At 40.7% G+C, this 19228-nt stretch overlaps 1 protein-coding gene across 6 annotated transcripts; it reads right to left on the bottom strand.

Moving 5' to 3' along the window:
- Positions 1-923: 923 nt before the first annotated feature.
- klhl22 (kelch-like family member 22) lies at positions 924-7891 on the bottom strand. 6 transcript variants are annotated; one of them, XM_044112678.1, is made up of 7 exons: positions 7801-7891; positions 6922-7437; positions 6503-6814; positions 5984-6393; positions 5159-5351; positions 4176-4409; positions 924-4010 (listed from the first exon to the last, which is right to left on the bottom strand). In XM_044112678.1, exons 2-7 carry the CDS (start codon positions 7078-7080, stop codon positions 3669-3671), a joined length of 1650 nt encoding a protein of 549 aa, XP_043968613.1. In that variant the 5' UTR covers positions 7081-7437; positions 7801-7891; the 3' UTR covers positions 924-3668. The 6 variants fall into 6 exon arrangements, with proteins under 6 accessions (XP_043968613.1, XP_043968612.1, XP_043968614.1 ...); XM_044112677.1 differs by having other exon boundaries at positions 7793-7891; XM_044112679.1 differs by having other exon boundaries at positions 6922-7434; positions 7801-7875.
- Positions 7892-19228: the final 11337 nt, after the last annotated feature.

Genomic DNA, 19228 nt, shown 5'->3' on the forward strand with positions numbered 1-19228 from the left:
TGCTAATGACTGCTGTAAAATACAGCAGGGGAGAGTGGGGGTGGGGAGCAATTTAGTATAATGTGGGTTTTACGCAGCGCTACTCATTACTGTAGGTCCGAGCTTCCTCATCTACTCCTTTCAGGCGGGATAACCCAAAGACTTTTAACAATGAAGTTTGAATTTCCACGCATCAGTGAAGATCCTTCTACGTTGAAAATGTGAGATATTAGTAATAATCCCAGTATGCCCTTGCTATTATTTAATAACTTAACAGACTTTGTTTATGCAAATAATCTCTATTTAAAGGAGCAGAATTATGTTAAATCAGCTTTTTTATAGCTCTGCATCATGTTGTAATGTTATGTAATAAAAATAGGTATTTTGTTCCACATAACACAGTAGGAGTGTAACAGATAAACCTTTTATGGATGCAAACTCGACTAAAAACCCACCTGTTCAGGATTGTATTTGAAACGTAATCAATTACAAATTTAATGACAGAACTTGACTTGATGTCGTGTTTTGTTTGTTGATTCCATGTTGCATTGTGTTTCTGTGTTTGATTTGATGTAAAGCACTTTGAAATGCCTTGCTGCTGAAATGTGCTACACAAATAAAATTTGATTGATTGATTGATTGATTGATTGATTATGCCCTCATCAAAAACATACCTGGAAAGTTGCCTTGATGCTTTCATGCATGTTTGAGAAATCCTTTAATCTCCCGGGGCAACCACTCACTGCTCCAGTTTGTGAACGTTTAAACATGTTGATGTGAAGCTTTAAGGAGCAGGAACTCCTTAAAGTGACAGATGCCCAATTTCAAGACTTTTCAAATTGAAAAGTAAGACATCTCTTAAGTCATATTTGATATAAATACAGCATTTTATAACCAACGGTGACAAGGGAATAATTACTTGATTGTGATATAAAATGACACTATGTGACTAGAAGACAAAAAAAACAACAACAAAAAAACCCAATATATGTCCAACTATTTCACATTCCAGAGTGAAGAGCAGAAAAACATAAACAGAATGAAGTCAGGAAACAGTGGAGCTCAATGTAAATGCTATTTAAAGCAGGACAACCACTAACCAGACCTATTTTATTGGGAGTTATGTGATAAGCAAAATAATGCTTAAATGTGAAATGGAAAGGAAATGATATGGTATTTAAGAGTTTTTACTAATAAATATCTGAAAAGTGTAGCATGCATTTGTATTCCACCTATACGAATCATTACTTTGTAGAACTAAATTTTGTCTTTTGGGTCAAGCCTCTATCAGGTTTGCAGATATATAAACCGAGGTTTTTGCCTGTTTTATCTTGCTACAGACACTCAACTGAATTTAGGTCCGGACTTTAACTAGGCCACTCTAACAAATGTAATCTAAACTAAACCCTATAGTTCTGGGATTAGAGCCCAACTGAACTGGGAACCCTTGGCTCAGTCTGAAATGTGTCGCACTGTCCCTGCTGCCGAAATGCATTCCCTGAGCATGATGCTGCCACTACTGCATGGCTTGTATATATATCCAACATAGGTTTTAAGTGCACAACAAATAATTGGCACAATGACATTTCATCCCATCTGAGCTTGGAATCCGTGCAGAAAAATGCGGAAAAGTTTCAGGGATCTTGGTACGTTTTTTGTAATATTATGATTTTATTATTGAACTTAAGGCACATGGGTTGAAAATCTAGTGAAATTCATTCATAAAGCTGCAGACAACCCTGAGTAGGATTGCAAATTACAAATGTAAAAGCAAAATACAAAACTTTTCAGCATCAAATTATTATTTTTTTCCTCCTGGATTTAAATAGGATCTAGAATCAGCAGTTCTACATCCTATCGTTGTGTTGTGTGGATCGTGCACAGCTGCCGCGATGCTTAAAGCAAGTCACTGCGACTGTCGCCAGTGAAGTTTTTCATTTTCAAAGAAAGACGTTTTATGGCTCCTGTTCACGCAGGGAAGCTACCATGTCGATCGGCGGATTCCCTGGAGGAAAATGAACGTTCCTTTGTTCCCCAATCGATTTCCATTGACCTTCTCCACTCCGCAGCAGCAGGGCGGGAAGCAAGAGTAAATTCCCTTCACTCGCAAACACCCTCCTCAACTCCACTGGGCTCAATCTGCATAGCTCTACATCAATGCCTAATGTGGCCCTTTTAATTGCTCTGCAAAGAGCACCGGATCGACCCGCACTAAGATGTTCGTAAAGACTGCTGACGTGGCTAAGTGCTGGACATGCGTCTTAAGTATCCCCCAGGTGGTGCTGCAACTTTGTACGAAAACAAAAACAAAACGGACAAGAGCATAAACACAGCGGACCGTTGATCCTGGATGTCCAGTGCTGGTGTCAGCAGATCCTAGCAGACAACTTGCTGGAGGCTGGCACAAAAGTGTGAAAACAGAGGGAGGGACAGAGGTAAGAGGCAGGGGGCAGGAAGGGGGGAGGGGGGGGGCAACAGATGTAGATGAAACAGCCCCGAAAAGGAAAGCGGCAGTCAGTCGCCCTTCATAAAGCCAAATGGAAAGGAACTGGTGGAGACTGGGTGGTACCAAAAAACTCCAGCTAAGAGGAGGGGAAGTTCAGACGAGGACAACCAGATCCTGGTGTGGAGATCTGGCAGGAGAGGAAAACGAGGCGCAGCCGTCGTAACAGACATCCAACGCAAGCATTAAACCTGAAAAACGGTCAAATTTGGGCCTATCACAATCAATCAGTAAATAAAACGAGATCAATAACCTCCATTTGCATGATTTATTGTCGTTCTCTCCCTCCCCTCCCCCACACTTTTTTACCATCAAAATCTGGATGTAAAACGTCTTCAGTCTGGTGCTTTGGTCTCAACTAGCCACTTCTTTGGAAGGACAATTTAGTTTACAGAGATTTCATAATTCATCTATTTGTTTCTTTTGTTTTCTTTTATTTATTTATTTATTTTCTATTTTTAAAATGACTCCCAGTTCCAGAGTTAAATGTTCATTAGCACTGAAAGTTTATTGATCCTTGAGATTGTGTTTTTGCCATTACAGTTATATTACTGGAAAATGGGCTCAAAACGACGATATTATCGTTAATTGCAATAACTTCTGGGACAAAACTTTGTAGCGTGACAGGCTTTGTCAAATTTATTGAAAAGGTTAGGCTTGTTCATAGAAATACCTTTAAAAGTGATCAACTGCTTATGCTCAATCGGTGCTGCAGCTAATGTAAAAAGAAAGAATATGAGTTCCAGTGAGGCTTCTTTAGCTTTTGAAAAAAGCCATTATGCAGATTAACTTTTTATTAAAGCCTCATTTCTGTATTAAACATGTTTTTTATTGGTCTAGTGTAACATTCCAATCAGAAATGTTATGTTTTTATAAGCTGCAATTAGAGTATCATCATAATTAGCAGAAACTAAATGCTGAAAACACCAGTCTGTGTTTAATTAGTCCTATACATACATAGAAAACAAAAACAGAAGAAATAAAGATAAAACAAAAACAGGAGCCACAACCAGTTGGGATGAAGGATTCAGGTGGTAAGGATATCTGGGTATAGTGTGGTACCATGAGTTTCAAAAAGTAACAAATGTGTGCAAAGGTGCTTAACCAGAGGCACAAAAAGTCACCAGTGCACCGTCCTGCTTCCTGTTCTGAGTCAGAAAAACGCAGGACGGCAGGTGACTTTGGTTCAGTCCTCGCTGGATTCTTCCGAGTTGTCTATGTCCGCGTCATCCGACGAAGCCTTGGTGTACTGGTCCCAGCTGCGGGCCTGAGCGATCACGGCGGGGGGCATGAGCGCGACGCACGCGGCGAGGCCGGAGACGCGCTTGCTAAATTCAGTCTCGTTCTCCCACTCCCCTGTGTCTGTGTTGTAGACGTGAACGTACTTCATCCTGTTGCCTTTGTCGTGGGAGCGCCCGCCCAGGACGTAGATGCGGCCGTCCAGCACGGCCATGCCGGGTTCTCCGTGTCCGGATGGGAGGGGGGTTAATGAAGACCAAGAGTTTGGTGTTGGGTCAAAGCAAGCCAGCTAGAAAAAAAGAAATAAAAATCAAAGAGGAAGCGACTGATGAGTTCTTACTCATAGAAGTGCTTAAAAGTGTAAGAATCGGTGATTTGAACCCGACGCTTCATCAGTTTAATGGTCAAATAGAATTTTTCTCAAGGAAACCATCTCTGATGACTCATGACGTACCTGCAGGACGTCACGCCGATATCCACGCTGATCATTACTGCCGCCGATCACATACACGCGCCCGTTCGCGGCAGCCATGCCGTGCCACGCCCGCTCCACCGGGCCCTCAGCGCATGCCGTCCAGTCGTCGGTTGAAGGGTCGTAGCAGTAAGTCTCTCTGAGGTACGCCATCCCTCTACGGCCACATGCTACATAAATCCTGCCATCCAGCACCGCTCCAGCATGAGCGTACACCTGGAGGGAGGGATTAAGGGGGGAAAAAAGTCAGGAAAGGGGAAGAGAGCATTTATAGCCTGTAGGCATATAGCACCACCATGTGGGGTATAGCAGTAGTGCATGCTTTCGTCCAGATACAAAGGAAGTGTGCAAGAATATTCACACTCATTGGGAGGTTTGAACAATTTCTAAAGCTCAAAAAAAATTTCTTACTGGGACCTTATGAAAGACAGATTATTAGGGTCAGACTAAGAAAAAAAAATTATTATGAGAGAAAAGTTATAATATTCATGAAAAGTCATAATATTGCAAAATAAAAATAAAAAAAAATAGGCTTATGAGAATAATGTCAATGTTACGAGAGCAAAGTCCTAATATTTTGAGAATAAATTTGTAATAATATGAAAAAATTGGTAGTAATACAAGAATTCAGTCAAAATGTTACCAGAATAAAGTCATAATAATACCAAAGTAAAGTTGTACAGCTAAGTCATAATATGAGTATAAAGTTGTGATAGTATGAGAAAAAAAGTTGTAATGATGAAAGAATAAAGTCATAAAATCACCAAAATAAAGTCGCAATATTAGTAGAATGAAATAGAATTTCTATAACTCCTACACAAAAATAATAAAAAATAAAACTGATACCGTAGAAGCTGTGCTCTCACTGAAGCAACTTTTTTCTAGTAATTTTCCAACTTTCTTCTGGTATTTTAGTGTCTTTATTCTGCTAATATTATGACTTGTGCCGTGCTGTAAACTCTTACTTCTTTCTTCAGTGGAGAGACAAACTCCCACTTGTTGGTGACCGGGTCGTAGCGCTCCACCCAGTCCAGCTCACTCTTGTAGTCCCGCCCGCCGATTGCGTAAATATGGCCGCCCACCACACAAACGCAGTGGTCGGCATGCTGCATCTGCAGAGGCTGGATGGAGCACCAGCTGTTGTAACGAGGGTCATATCTGAAAGAAGAAAAGTTTCACAGTGGGGAATAAAGCAGGTTTGACCTGCAGGACAATAAAGACCAACCCGGGTTCAAATCACCTAAGCCAGGCTTTCTGCACATTTCTCAAACTCAAATTTAAGATCTTTTAATACTTAATCTAAAATGTAATTATTTTAGATTAAAAATAAGACCATTATGAATTGTGTTTCAGACCTGTATCGCCACAGAAATGTACCAACTTGGTCCAGCTAACTAGCGATAAGTTTGCATTATACCCATAGCAGATGCAAAAAAGCTACCTAGCGAGCTGTCAAGGGTATATCAGCAGCTAGTTACCGCTAGCCTCAAGTGTTTTGAGTCACAGAACGCAATAAAGACGTCAGAGTGAAACTCACACTTTTGCCTGACAGAAACGTCCCACAAGAAAAAAAATACATAGAATATACAAGATTTAATAACCCTGTCAAGACAAAATGTTAAACCTGTTTACTTAAGGCCTTATGTATGGAAACATGAATTTATAACTTTTTAAGGACACGCAAACACCTTGTAACCTTCATCAGCAGGTGATGAAGGTTTGCTGGGCTGCAAAGATTGTTGTCTGCTAATAAAGAACATGCATTTGTGATTCAACAAGTCCTCTCTCACCTCCAGCAGCGACTGTCTGCACGAAAGCCACTGTTGTTCCGATCTCCTCCAATAAGATAAACAAAGTTGTTGAGCACAGCGATGCCCTGGTTGGACATTCGGGGAGCGTGAGCCGCTTTGAGAGTTCTCCACTCACTCCAGCTCGGGTGGAACACCTGGAACACGTGATCCATGTCCGCAGAGACGCTGGAGCTGAACATCCCGCCGAAGCCGAGGATGCAGTGGAAGGTGGAGCGCGGCTGAGTGAGGGGGCTCTGCAGGGCGGGCTGCAACAACTCCTGCTCGTGGTATCTTAGCGCCGCCGCAACGGAGTCCTTCAGCGGACACGGGTTCAGTCTGCCGTGGAGTCTCTGCAACACTTGCTTCTCGATTAGGCTGAAACGGACAGCGTCAAGCATCCTGAGGTTGCCCTTTGAGTTTAAAAAAAAGGGGCAAAAGATGTTAACTTCGACGCAGACGAAGAAGTGAAGGTGACAAAAGGTGTGTGTAGAATCAAACCGCACACATCTTTCGACTGACCTGCAAGTACACCTGGTCAGTTTCCACTTCCTCAGGGCTGTAGTGATAGTGAAGCGCGGCCTCGTACACCTCGTTCTCGCTGGCCACCTGAAGTGCGTCGCTGCTCAGCACCCTGAAGACGTCCTCCTCGGGGAGCTGCCGGTACATGTCCGTCCGAGACAAAGTCTGAATGTTCCTGAGGACGTAGGAGTGGACCTTGGCTTTGAGATGCTCCAGTCCGTAGACGTCGGCCAAGTGGAGAACCTCCAAAATGTTGCTGTCGTCCAGCCAGGAGAACAGGAAGTCACAGCAGAAGCTGATAACATTTTCCAGCTGTGAAAAAAAACAAAAACAACAAAAAACAACAAAAAAAAACAGACAAACATTTTAGTGAAACAGAACAAAAGGAAACAATTACTAACCAATTGGACCCGACATACCTGAAAAAGCGACGCGGCCATCAGGATTTCCTGAACGTTCTGTAGGTCTAACTCGATCTCCGAAGTGTAGATGTAGTCAAGAATTTTTTCCATGGCCGTGTAGGATATTCCGTGAATTTTTTTAGGAAAGTACCTGAAATGTTTTCGCGTGAGACTCATGACAAAACTCAAAATAAAACCAAAAGTAAGGCTGCAGCCAAAGCTGTGGTTTGTACCTGAAATAATCACAAGCGGCAGCCAGCAGAACACGGTGGGCTTGAATGGGACGACCCTCTACCAGAAGTACAACATCGAACAGGGTTCCGCTCTGTCTGAGGGTGTCCAGACCGCCCATCAAGCTGTGGAAGTGGGTCCAACACTTGAACGACTGTCGGTCCGAAAAGCGAGCTTGTTTCACCGAACCGACCAGCTCCCGTCCGTTCTCTGCCATGACAGACCGCTGACCTTCGGGTTTCATTCCTTTCACCTGCCTGGCAGCACCATCATCCGGTGTTTTCTCCAGCGAGACGCTGCCTGCTAACAAACAGGAAGAAGAGATGCAGTTAGCGACAAACCAGCTGATTTAAAAAAAAAAAATGTCATTTCACATTTACAGCAAGTCGCACACGGTTATCCCCCATTTCAGACGCAGAGTTGTAAAAACACGAAAGTATAATACATACATAGCTTCTTCCGTTAAAATGTTAGCTGTTTCCCCGCTGCTAAGCTAGTAGTTAAGTGTTAGACAAGCTAAAAACAGGTTAGCCTGCTGCCTGCTATAACGCACTGTTTTAAAGAAGCCTTCAGAACCTTAACGGGGTTAATACGGAGAAATATTGCCATGTCCTTAAACACAAAACCACTCTGAAATGACTTCTAGGACAGAAAATACCTGCTTACAACGCAAGACGCAGAGTTCCTCAATTTCTTTTTAACAGGTCAAAACAAGTGTGTTTACTTTTAGTATTAAGGCGAAAGCTCAAACACTATTGGTCCGTAGTCTTTCTTCATCCCGCCCAGTTTCTATGGACCAGCCAATCACGTCGCAATGACTTCTGACTTCTTATCCCATTTCCCCAAAGCAGTGTTTACTACCAAATGTTGCTGCACTACTTTTAGCCACCTAAGTAGTTTTTAAAAAAGAAAATTTATAAATTGAACGCATAGCGCCAAAATGATTACAAAGAAAATAAAACGGAAGAGGTGTTTATCAAGATTTTGCACTACATTTTTCTATCACAGTGATCGAAAGAGTTGCTGCTGAAAGTGTCTAGTCTTTATTGAAAATTGACCAAGAAGCTGTCTTTGTTACTAAGATTTTGCGGATCTATTAATAGGATTTTGGCACTCTTATAGTTTGTCTTTAACATTTGCGCGACTAAACGCAGGCGTGTATTTGATCAATTCTAGCTGCTGAACACAAGAGGGAGCTGTCAGATGCAAAACTGTTTTTATGGCACCCTAAGGCTGAGCATGAAGTCTGGTTGACTTCCCATGTTCTTCTTCCTCCAGTTAATGTTTTATATATATATATATATATATATATATATATATATATATATATATATATATATATATATATATATATATATATATATATATATATATATATATTATATACTAGTACATATATATATATATATATATATATATATATATATATATATATATATATATATATATATATATATATATATATATATATATATATATATATATATATATATATATATATATATATATATATATATATATATATATATATATATATAAAACTCAGGTCAGAGAATCTGTTGGCAAGTTAATTATCTAGCATCTACCATTTATACCCAAGTGACCATTGTACAAAGAAAACCAATTGAAATCTGGCATGTGATTGAAACTGGACTTTTTTAGACGAATATGCAGAACACTGTGGTGAGTTTAAAAAAAAATGAAAATAAAACAGTAAGTGGGAATGTGGTGGTAGCAGCTTCATGCTATGAGAATGGCAACTATTTCAGAGTCTACTGTAAATCTGGTGGAGACATTTTCTACAAAGTGTCCTCGGTTGTAATTGCAGTGAAGCGTGATTCTACAATTTATTGTCTCAGTGGGAAGAAAATAGATGCACACCACACTTTTAATATTCATAAAACATAGGTATGGTGTGGTTTAGTGGGCAGTATGCACACACAATGTCCACAGGCTGTAGTCCTCGATGGCCTGGGTTCGATTCCCGGTCTCAGGTCATTTCCTCCCTTCCCTCTCTTGCCACTAGAGAATTAAATATTTATCCTTTTCCTTCTAATTTATAATTACACATTACTTGTGTTGGTCTATCACATAAAAACTCAAGAAACTACACTGAAGTTTTTGGTTCTAAAGTGACAATGTGTGAACGTTCAAAAAGTGTGAATGCTTCTGCAAATTCACTATAATTGTTTTCCTCATCTGCTGTTTTCCACATCAATAACAGCAGCTTGGTAGATTTTCTGAGGCAGCTTTGATCATTATGGCTTTTTACACACACACACACACACACACACACGCACGCGCACACGCACACGCACACACACACACACATATTTATATATAAATAACTCTGGCTTCCGCCTTGCTTAGGCTTCACAGCTCCATTCATCTTATGCTGTGACTTCGATTTGTGTTCATCATTTCCTGACAAGCAGAGCTTTTTCTTTCCTCTCTGGTTGCATAAACACAGTTGGAATGATCCATCACTTGATCCATTTTCCCGTCCGATGTAAACTGCAGATTAGCACGCCAGGAAAAACAGAAAGGGAGGCAAGGGGCGGACTTTTTGTCTTGGACAAACATAGATGTTTTTGACAGGAGTCACCAAACATATTGACGGCAAACCAAAACACTTTTTCTTCTTCCTGCATTGACTAACCAAAAAAATTGCCTGCTGCACTGCTGGTATAGGATGGAAAGCAACAAATGTGACATCATGCAAATCTGTCATGACTAGTTACGAACACTCCAGTTCGTTTTCACGCATGTGTGGCCGATTAGGGTTACCTGATCACAGGATGTTGTGTAAGGTGACCACAGCAGTGGAGGTTCTGTTGGACCCTGATTTCACAAAAAAAAAAAAAAAAAAAAAAAAAGCCCCACTGGTTGGGCCATTAGGGAGAGTGCAGCATTCCAGTGCATTAGCAGCGCATCACCTTTCATCAGCAGAGGGCTGTGCAGAGAGCGCACCAGAGTCCACGGGACAGCAATGACAAATGAAAACAAAGTAGGTAGCATTTACGGAATGAGCTGTCAGCTTCCACCAAGCAAAACACTAGAAAATGGAGGATGGGAATAGAGGCTGCAGAGAAACAGAACACTGCCTCTGCCACGATCTTCAACAAACACAAAACCTAATCAACTCTTTCAGCTTCTTCTTTTTTCTTTCTTTTTTTTTTATTTAGAAAAAAACAAAACAACAAACTTCAAAGCCTAAGTCATTATTACGGGAGAGTATTCCAAGGTGCCATTTTTGAGCATCTTTAGAAAGGACAGGTACAGCATATGCCGAGAGCACAATGAGCCCTAACAAGCCATGCAGCGGGCTTTTATGAGAAAGTGAATGTGCCAGCCATGTGCAACAAAATAGCCTCTGTTCGCTGCATCTGATAAGAAAAGAAGCTGGCAGACCAAAGGACAATACAGCTGATTAGTTTGGGACAGCGCAGCTCCACTGGTGACGGTTAGTTGGCCTGCATCTCTCTATTTTCTGGCACTGCAACTTTTTAATGCTGAAATGTACAAAGCAAAGCAAAATCAGCTATAATGTGTGATACTGCTTACCAGAAATCTTAATGGGTGTGATATCTGTAGTATGTATAGTTTCAGTGAAAAGTTCTTTCACCAGGGTAGAACAATCATAGAGAAATAAAATCAATGAAACCTCAGAGAAAAACTTTGAATCGGTGTGCACAGGCATTTTCTTAAGTAGAAACAAAAGATCCCCATAGTAGTGATAATTCCTGTTTTTTGTTTTTTTACAGGCACAGCTTGAACATCATGTATATATAACTATTTCAAATGAATAACCATATAGCTGTTTTGGGCCACACACAGTACACGGTAAGGATTAGAAAACAAAGATTTCATAAGGGCACTCTTTTGTCCAGAGGGCAAAGGGCAGGCGCTCTAGCTAGCACCTCCTAGTGCCTAAGTGTGCAAGTCCAGGATTTTTTCTCATCCAAACATGGTGAACAAAAACCAAGCTCCTTGTGTTTCTCCTTATGGATTTGCTGTCAGCTACATGAAATACACTGGTCCATCAAAAACAATCAATCAGAGCCAGGAGGAGGGTCTTATGCTGTCAATCATCCTCTTATACGTCCTGCTCATTCCTCTCTCCTATAGGCTAGGCTAGTTCCTCAAGCCTTAGCCTCTCATGAATGCTAAGGCTAGTTAGCATGATGACTTCGGATAAACAGTTTTCCTGGAATGGTAATTTCTCTGCCATTAGCACATTAAGCAATCAGGATGATTGACAGCATAAGACTCTCCTCCTGGCTCTGATTGGTTGTTTTTGATGGACCAGTGTATTTCATGTAGCTGACAGCAAATCCATAAGGAGAAGGACAAGGAGCTTGATTTTTTTTTTCACCATGTTTGGACGAGAGAAAATCCTGGACTTGCACACTTAGGCACTAGGAGGTGCTAGAGCGCCTGAGTGGTGCATTGTTTCTTCAGACTGCTCAGTGTGCGTTAGAGAAAACTCAGCATGAATTCATACTTGTGAACTCAGTTATTGTTTATTGTGCTTCTTTGGCGATTGGTCGCTCCACGTTGAGCAAAGAACGGTCCAGTCAATTATTAAAAGCCCAAAATTAATAAGCCTGCATGGCCATGAAGAGTGTGTATTAATTTTACACAGTCTCTCCGCAGAGTAGCATGTTTTGTTTGAATGAGCAAGAGAAAAGGTAAATGAACTGACAATGTGAACATGTCAACTCCTGAATGTATGGCTCATAAAAGAGCAGGAGCGAACCGTGCGCACTCCATCACACGTACTGGCCCTCTCTATGATTCACAAGCTGAAGGCATCGTTTTAAGTGACTTAGATGCAGCTGCAGTGCACAATATTTTCCCTGTGCAGCCTGGTGATTGTGAGGGAAGGCAATCAATTTTCCACCCAGACCAAAGTCTTATAAGCACAACAACTTCCAGCACCGCCGACCGCTTTAAGGCAGCAGCCGCCAGGTGAGTCAGAGCTTAAAACCAAAATGGGAATTCAAGCAGATTCCCCTCTTTGTATTTATTCAAATTGATTCTGTCGTCTTGGACGGCCCGGAAGCCGAGGAGAAATAAATTGAATAATATGTTGTCTGTATTCAGCAAGAAAAGATGTTGCTTTGAATTAAATAGAAACGGGCTGACTTTTGTTGCACGACCGTAACGTCAGCTCCTAAGTCAGCCGAAAAAGAGGGGTCTTTTTCTTCCCTTGGTTTCGTCTCTCGAGGTCAGAGTCTTCGTGCAAAATAACACTGAGAAATGTTCCTCCTAACAGGGGGAGGCAGAAAAAGCAAACCAAATGCTGCTAAAATATTTAATACTACCTACAGTGTTTGCTGTTCTACAGCGTCAATGATTGTTGATATAGGGAGAACCCTGTTCATTTAAATATTTCACCAATCTCAGTTGGAATATATATATATATATATATTTTTTTTTGCATGTTTGTGTGAAGAAACAGAATGAGGAATGATCACTTTTTCACACATGGCCCGTCACACATGCACCAGGAGACTTGGCATCTCCCAGGGGAACATATTACACAAGACAGCAAGCGAGGACATGATAGCACCAGATTGCTGGGTTGAACTCAGCCTTGACAGCAGCTCACCAAAGAGAGGACAGGTCTGTGTCACGAACCTTTTCCCTTCGCCACCACTGCAAGACGAGGGACATTGTGTTTGGCACAGGCATTAACATTCAGCATTGATCAGTGCGGATTTACTGTGAGAATTTGAAAACATGATTTAGACTCATTTTAATTGGAATTACCTAAAAGAGTAAAGGGATGGTATCTGTCTGGGCGTGTGCTCCTCTGCCACTTTTCAGCTCTTGATGCACACAGGGGCTACTGTTGGGGGTGCGACATCCACCATCCCGGCTCGCGGTGACGACGCAGTGGTAAATTCTGAATCATACGAGGGGAAACCGCTGAGCCAGACGCGAGGCGGGGCAGAAGAGCGACTGCGGCGCACGCGGATGTGTTCAGAGCCCAGACGAACGCTCATGTGGTCCAAGGAAACAGTGAGGGCATGGTGGGCATTTATTTGTATTAGAAAGGGAAGGGTCAGAGACACTAATCCAATTCTCTTTTATTAGACCTCAGTCATATCTTGTTTACTTATTTACTTATTTTAATGCACATTGAGCATTAAAGTACTTAATGTGCATTTTCTTCAGGTGTCTCTGCTCTGTTGTCAGAGGGATTTCAACTCGGTTGCCAGCAGGAAACAAGAAGAAACTGCAGTGATGAGTCTAAAGAAGCTCAGTCAGAAGAAATGCAGTCAGATGGAAATCTCAAATTCAATTGGGCGCATTCTGTCCAATTTAATTTTTGTCTGGACTTTGACTGATCCCATTGAAACATGTGGATGTGATCAAAAACCATTCGCTAGGTTTCATCCTTTTTAGCTCCAGCCATCTTCCAACCTAACCTGACCAGCTTCTATGTCCGTTATGAAGAAATGCATCTTCACAGCATAATGCTGCCACCACCATGACTCTTTGTGGTAAAAACAGAGGTTACTCTGAGGCCAAAAAGTCCAATTTTGATGGCATTTTAACAAAAATATGTACCCGAGTTGTGGCCTGATTGTGAATTGTGGCAACCTCTTGGTTGCTTCTCTGGTTGACGCTCTCCTTGCTCATCCTGACTGCTCAGGTCAAGGGTCAGCAACCTTTGTGACCCTAAGAGCCATTTTTGCCTTCAGTCTAGCTGAGCAAAGTTAGTTACAGCCACAAAAGTTACATGACCCTTCAAAACAAAACAAAACCAAAAAATAAAAAGAAAGGTCTTTATTTATTTATTATCTACTTTTTGAAAATTATCAAACTTCTCCATAAAAGGAATGAGTACATTTACTTTTTACATTGAAACCTCCAAGTTTTATATATATATATATTTTTACTATATTTTAGATACAGTAAAATATTTACTATATATATATATATATATATATATATATATATATATATATATATATATATATATATATATATATATATATATATATATATATATAAATTCTACAATTTAAAATCGTATAGTTAGAAACACTAATAGGTAGTAATTTATTTATTATCGGCATAATTTTAAACATTGCTCGATGCTTTATATATTTTGGCCAAAGTTACTAAGAAACACAGTAGAGGGTCTAAGCAGCTGCTTGTTGCTCTGGAGCTGAGTTTAGTGCTTCATGATTCGATGGATGGACAGGACAGTTCTCTGTGAGCTTTCAGAGCTTAAGACATTGTTCTGTGACCTAACCCTTCTTTGAACTTCTCCACAAAGGAATCCATAAAGTTAATAAAGTTGAAGTAGCTCACTCCCGCTTCCAATTTTAAAGGCATTAATAATTAGCTGTAAGCTCACTAGAGAACTGCTTTTGAACTCCAATATGGGAACAGTCAATTTCCCAGCATGCAAAATCCACTGGAATGCACGCGAAGATGAATTTTTGACTTTCAAAGTCGCAGAAACCTCAAGAGTCCTGACCTTAAAATCCGACATGGTTTGTCCCGTGAACACAAAGTGGTGAAACTTTGGTGAGTAACTCAGAGTCACAGTATTTGCAGATAAGACTGCAGTCAGCTTATAAGAGACTTTTTCCATCCCTCTTTTCCCCTTAGAAAAAAATGAGCAACGTACAGAATGAGCAATGTCCAAAAACAACCCACTCCAAGGCTCAATCTTTCAACAAAATAGAAAAAGAACACCCACCGATCTCCCAAGACTATTAGCAATGGGCTAGAAAAAAATAAAGTGTTCTCAGCAACCAATGCCCACAATCTGATTTTAGACTCATTTCCTCCTGTCTCAAGGAAAGTCAGAAACTCAGTCAAGTGCTGTCGGCACACAGCTGAGAGTTTTCTGGCGCGTTTTCGCCTCGCAACGATCGAGTTCTTGCCGCTGAAAAGCTCACAAGAATGAGATTCTGGTGCGAAGTGATGGGCAGTTAAATCAGAGACACAGAGTTCATACAAAAAAAAGCTACATATAAGTACAGTGAAACCAGAAGTTTATGTATGTCAAATAAAAAGACACACACTTCTTTTTCTCACTGCCTAAGATTAAATCAGATGAAACTTGTTTTGTAGGTCAGTTGGAAGCAGCAAATAAATTTTTATTTGCTAAATACCACAATAGTGAGAATATGTCAGATTTATTTATTAATCTCTTCCAAATGAGAAGTTTTAATGCAGAATAATTACTACACCTTTAAATGACCAGGGAAAGTCCAGATGATGGTTTTGGAAACCTCTGATTGGTTACCTGACACATTTGAGTTAATTGGAGGCCAACAGTGAGTGTAAAAGGTGCATGTGTCTTTAATTATGTAATGTGTGCAAACCTCTGGTTTCAATTGATTTTGTTAAATAACAAAAACACTGAGTCCTTCATAAAAAACTGAGAATACGTGACAAAGACGTGAACTATTTCAAAACCATGGTGACTCCTGCAGGAGATTGGCTGCACTGGATTCCAGTTCAGGGTATTGGACTGAAGCTGGATGGATACTTATGGATGCTACACCTTTCATTTATATGGAAAAAAAATATCATATTCAAATATGCATATTTATTAATATGCATATTAATAATGCATATTATATGTAATGTCCTACTATCCTACATTTACAGTAGGACAGTAGTGTCCTACTGTAAATGTAAGACATTACATTTACAGTAATGTCCTAGTTTAAGTGAAAAATCCTATTTACATCTAAAGTGTTATCAATAGGACAAGAGGTGCAAATTGGTCAACAAAGTATTTCTTTTGTTGACCAAAGGAAAAATTTAGTCAACAAAAAAGATTTCCTTTGGTCAACAAAAGTGTGTTGTGGACAGTCTGTTCCAGTTGCTCTTTTGTAAACCAGTTACATGAGACACTGCACTCCAGCAAGGCATCTAGTTTTTGACATTCGCTGACCCAGCTGTCAAGCAGTCACAGCTCAGATCCTTCCTCTCAACATTTTTTTTATTTTTTATTTTTTTACCACATCAACTCCTAGAACCGATTGTTTCCCCGCGGCTTAACAGATTCCCCTGACAAATTTTGCTGCAGCGTGATAATAACAAATGCAGTTCAGGTCAGTTAGTGCCCCTGATCTTGTTCTGTTGTATTGTCACTAAAAACTGCATTTTCTAGTGTTCCTAGAACAGTTCCTAGTACTTATCGACTCAATCTGCAGACCTCTGAACAGGTTTACTGCAACAAACGAGACGGCTATACCGCACAAGCAGAGATTCGATCCATTGTTTCTATGAAGACATTGATTCTCTCCTGAGGGAACAGGACAGTCAACCGTGATTAACAGGGGTTTCCCTTGCGTAGGGAAGCAGGACACGCTGCAACCAGAAGCCACATTTTACGAGAAGAGCATCAGGGTGAGCTCTGCGTCACATTTGATCTGTGCCACCAAAGGTTGTTTGTCATCCCGCTCTACCTGAGGCACTGTGGCATTTGTTCTTGGCTCGGGTTATTTAAAGCCCCAAGGGACATAAAGAGCTGTGTTGCTGTGATGATGGCAAGGATCACTTCAACTTTGGTTCATGCAGGAAGATGCAATACTGCAGGGAAGACTGTGTCACAGTTTAAGGCATGACACCAAAAACAAGTAGATGAGCCGTAGATTCTGAGATGTCGCTGGATTCAAAGGGATCCAACAATGAGAAGAGAACAGCGAACCAGCCTTCAGGCTTCTCTCTTTTCTAAACATTGTTAAAGGGTTAATAGAGGAGTGATGTTGTGAATTTCAGAAAGAGCAGAAGGTTTTAAAGAGACAGAGGCCCAATTCCAAGGTGTTAAGTGACAAGGTCACATTTCTTTTGAGTTATACTTGATATATGTGACATTTTTCTAACAACTGAAGGTAAGAGAATTACTTGACTGTCCTATAAAATGGTACTACATGCCCAAAAAATACATGACATTGCACCTTTAAATCTAAAGTAAAATATGTCTCTCTATGAAAACCTCATGTTTTTATTTGTTTATGAGGAGAACTGTTTCATTCAGGTTCCGGATGGATCTATCTAGACCTAATTTCAACTCTTATTCAACCCTCTTTCCAACCCTAATTCCAATGTTTCACCCACCAGCTGTTTTATTATTCAAAGAGCCTTTGCAATGTCCTGGTAAGCCATTTATTTCTTCTGATGAGCATATTATTATTTTTTTTCTTACATTGACAAATAGAATGCCTCTGAACTAAAACTATAATTATCTAATACCTATGGGCAACATTTCCAACCTGAATGTGCCTCAAAAAGGCCCTCTGTCTGCATCGTGCCTGTTTTAATACCTCACTAATTGACGATAATATAATAACATTTATTTTCTTTCCATCAGTTGCTCTTTCTTCCTTCCTTTCTGGAAAATTATTGCGGAGCTCCGTCTGAACCACAGAAATGAATCACACACATAAAGCAGGCTGCGGAATTAAAAAAACACAAACATGCGCCTTGGAGGACTCCCCAGTCACTATAAAACACACATTCGAGGAGCTGGAGCGGAAGGAAAAATTCATTGTTAATGGGGCGAAGCACTTTATTGATGCACACTGCCACTCCCGCAAAAAAAGTTGTTAGCAAATTTCCCACAAGAACCGCTCGCGCAAGTGCCTTACGTAACAGGGGCCTCTCTTTGACTCCAAATATGGTCACAGCAGATTCCGTACTAAACGGAAATTAAAGAACTCAGAGTGTGTTTAGCTGTCAAATTCTCCACTTGACGAATGTGGAAGAAAAAAATTGCTTTGGTAGAAGTTGTCCAAAAACTCCTCTGGCCACAATTTCTTGGGTTGACCCGAGATGTCACGTTTCAGTTATGTGGAAGTGCTGGACACGCCGTCAAACACGCAATTTCATGACCAAGGGATGTCAATCTTTCAAAGGAATTGCTTCACACCATTCTTTCCGTGGCCAAAACAACGGCCTTTCAAGGAAAAAAAATAAAAAATAAATCACAAAGTGAGTGACAGTAGCACTGATTGCACCAGGGAAGACGCGCAGCTGCGTCCCAGCATGTCCCGACGGTTTTTCATTAAACTCCAGCCCATCCAATAATTTCCACCCGTCATGTATTTGCATCCCTGCCTTAATCTAAAAACTCGCAGAAGCGTCGTCTCGAGCGACTCGATGCCCGTGCCTCTGCTTCGAGCAAACACCCACGGAGCTGTTATTGTTGGTGGCAAGTCATTTCGCCGCTCTGCCTCTCAGACAAACGGCTATTACTGTTCTCTCCAACAGCCTCCACTTAAAACAGGAGTGTGTGGGGACAGTGTGAAGAAGCAGTTAACACTCTGTCGCACATTCACAGGAGGTGCAAGAAATGGGCTTTAAAATAGTACAAGGTGTTGGCGGCAGAGGGATGTGAACGAGGGGCTTGCATCGCGAAGATGTTTCATTTGGTCTTTATTATGGAAAAATGATGGCAAAGGGGTCCGGTAAAGATGCAGTCGGTGCTGCGTGTTGTTTGTTTTTATTTCCTCAAGTGCAGCGTGTTCGATGCAGTCTGCGTGGAAATAATCTTTGCAAATATTACAGTGCTGTGGAAGATGAAGCAAGTGACAAAAATCATGACATTAAGTAGCCATTTTAGGCATGAAAGAGAAACAATGGACGGAAGGAAAGCCTCTGAAATTCCTTGACATGCAACGTCACCAATTTCCAAAAATTATAGTGCATTTTGAAATGTACTGTATGTATCAAATTCTATGTAATTCATATGTAATCAATGGTGCACACTCTGCCTGTAATAGAAATGGCTCTAAGTTGTTACTACTTTAAAGGACAAAACTTGCAACCCTTATTGAAACTTGAGTGGATTGTCCTGAACTGGGAACACATGCTGGATTAGCAACTTTTTACAAAGTGCCTCTCCAGATGACCAAATATACAAAGGGATCTGAATATTTATTCAATTTACTCTATTTCAAACTGGGTTTTTAGGTGTTATGGGAGTGAGGAAGTGTGTGGTGTAGTTCTGATCATCGAATAACTAGGTCTGTGATTTCTTTCACTAGCAGCTGTTCAGCAATTAGGAAAAACCCCACATCTGAGTAATGAAGTATGAAAAGATCACTCAAAC

Source organism: Gambusia affinis, linkage group LG03 (genome assembly GCF_019740435.1).
Source record: "Gambusia affinis linkage group LG03, SWU_Gaff_1.0, whole genome shotgun sequence".
NCBI lineage: Eukaryota > Metazoa > Chordata > Actinopteri > Cyprinodontiformes > Poeciliidae > Gambusia > Gambusia affinis.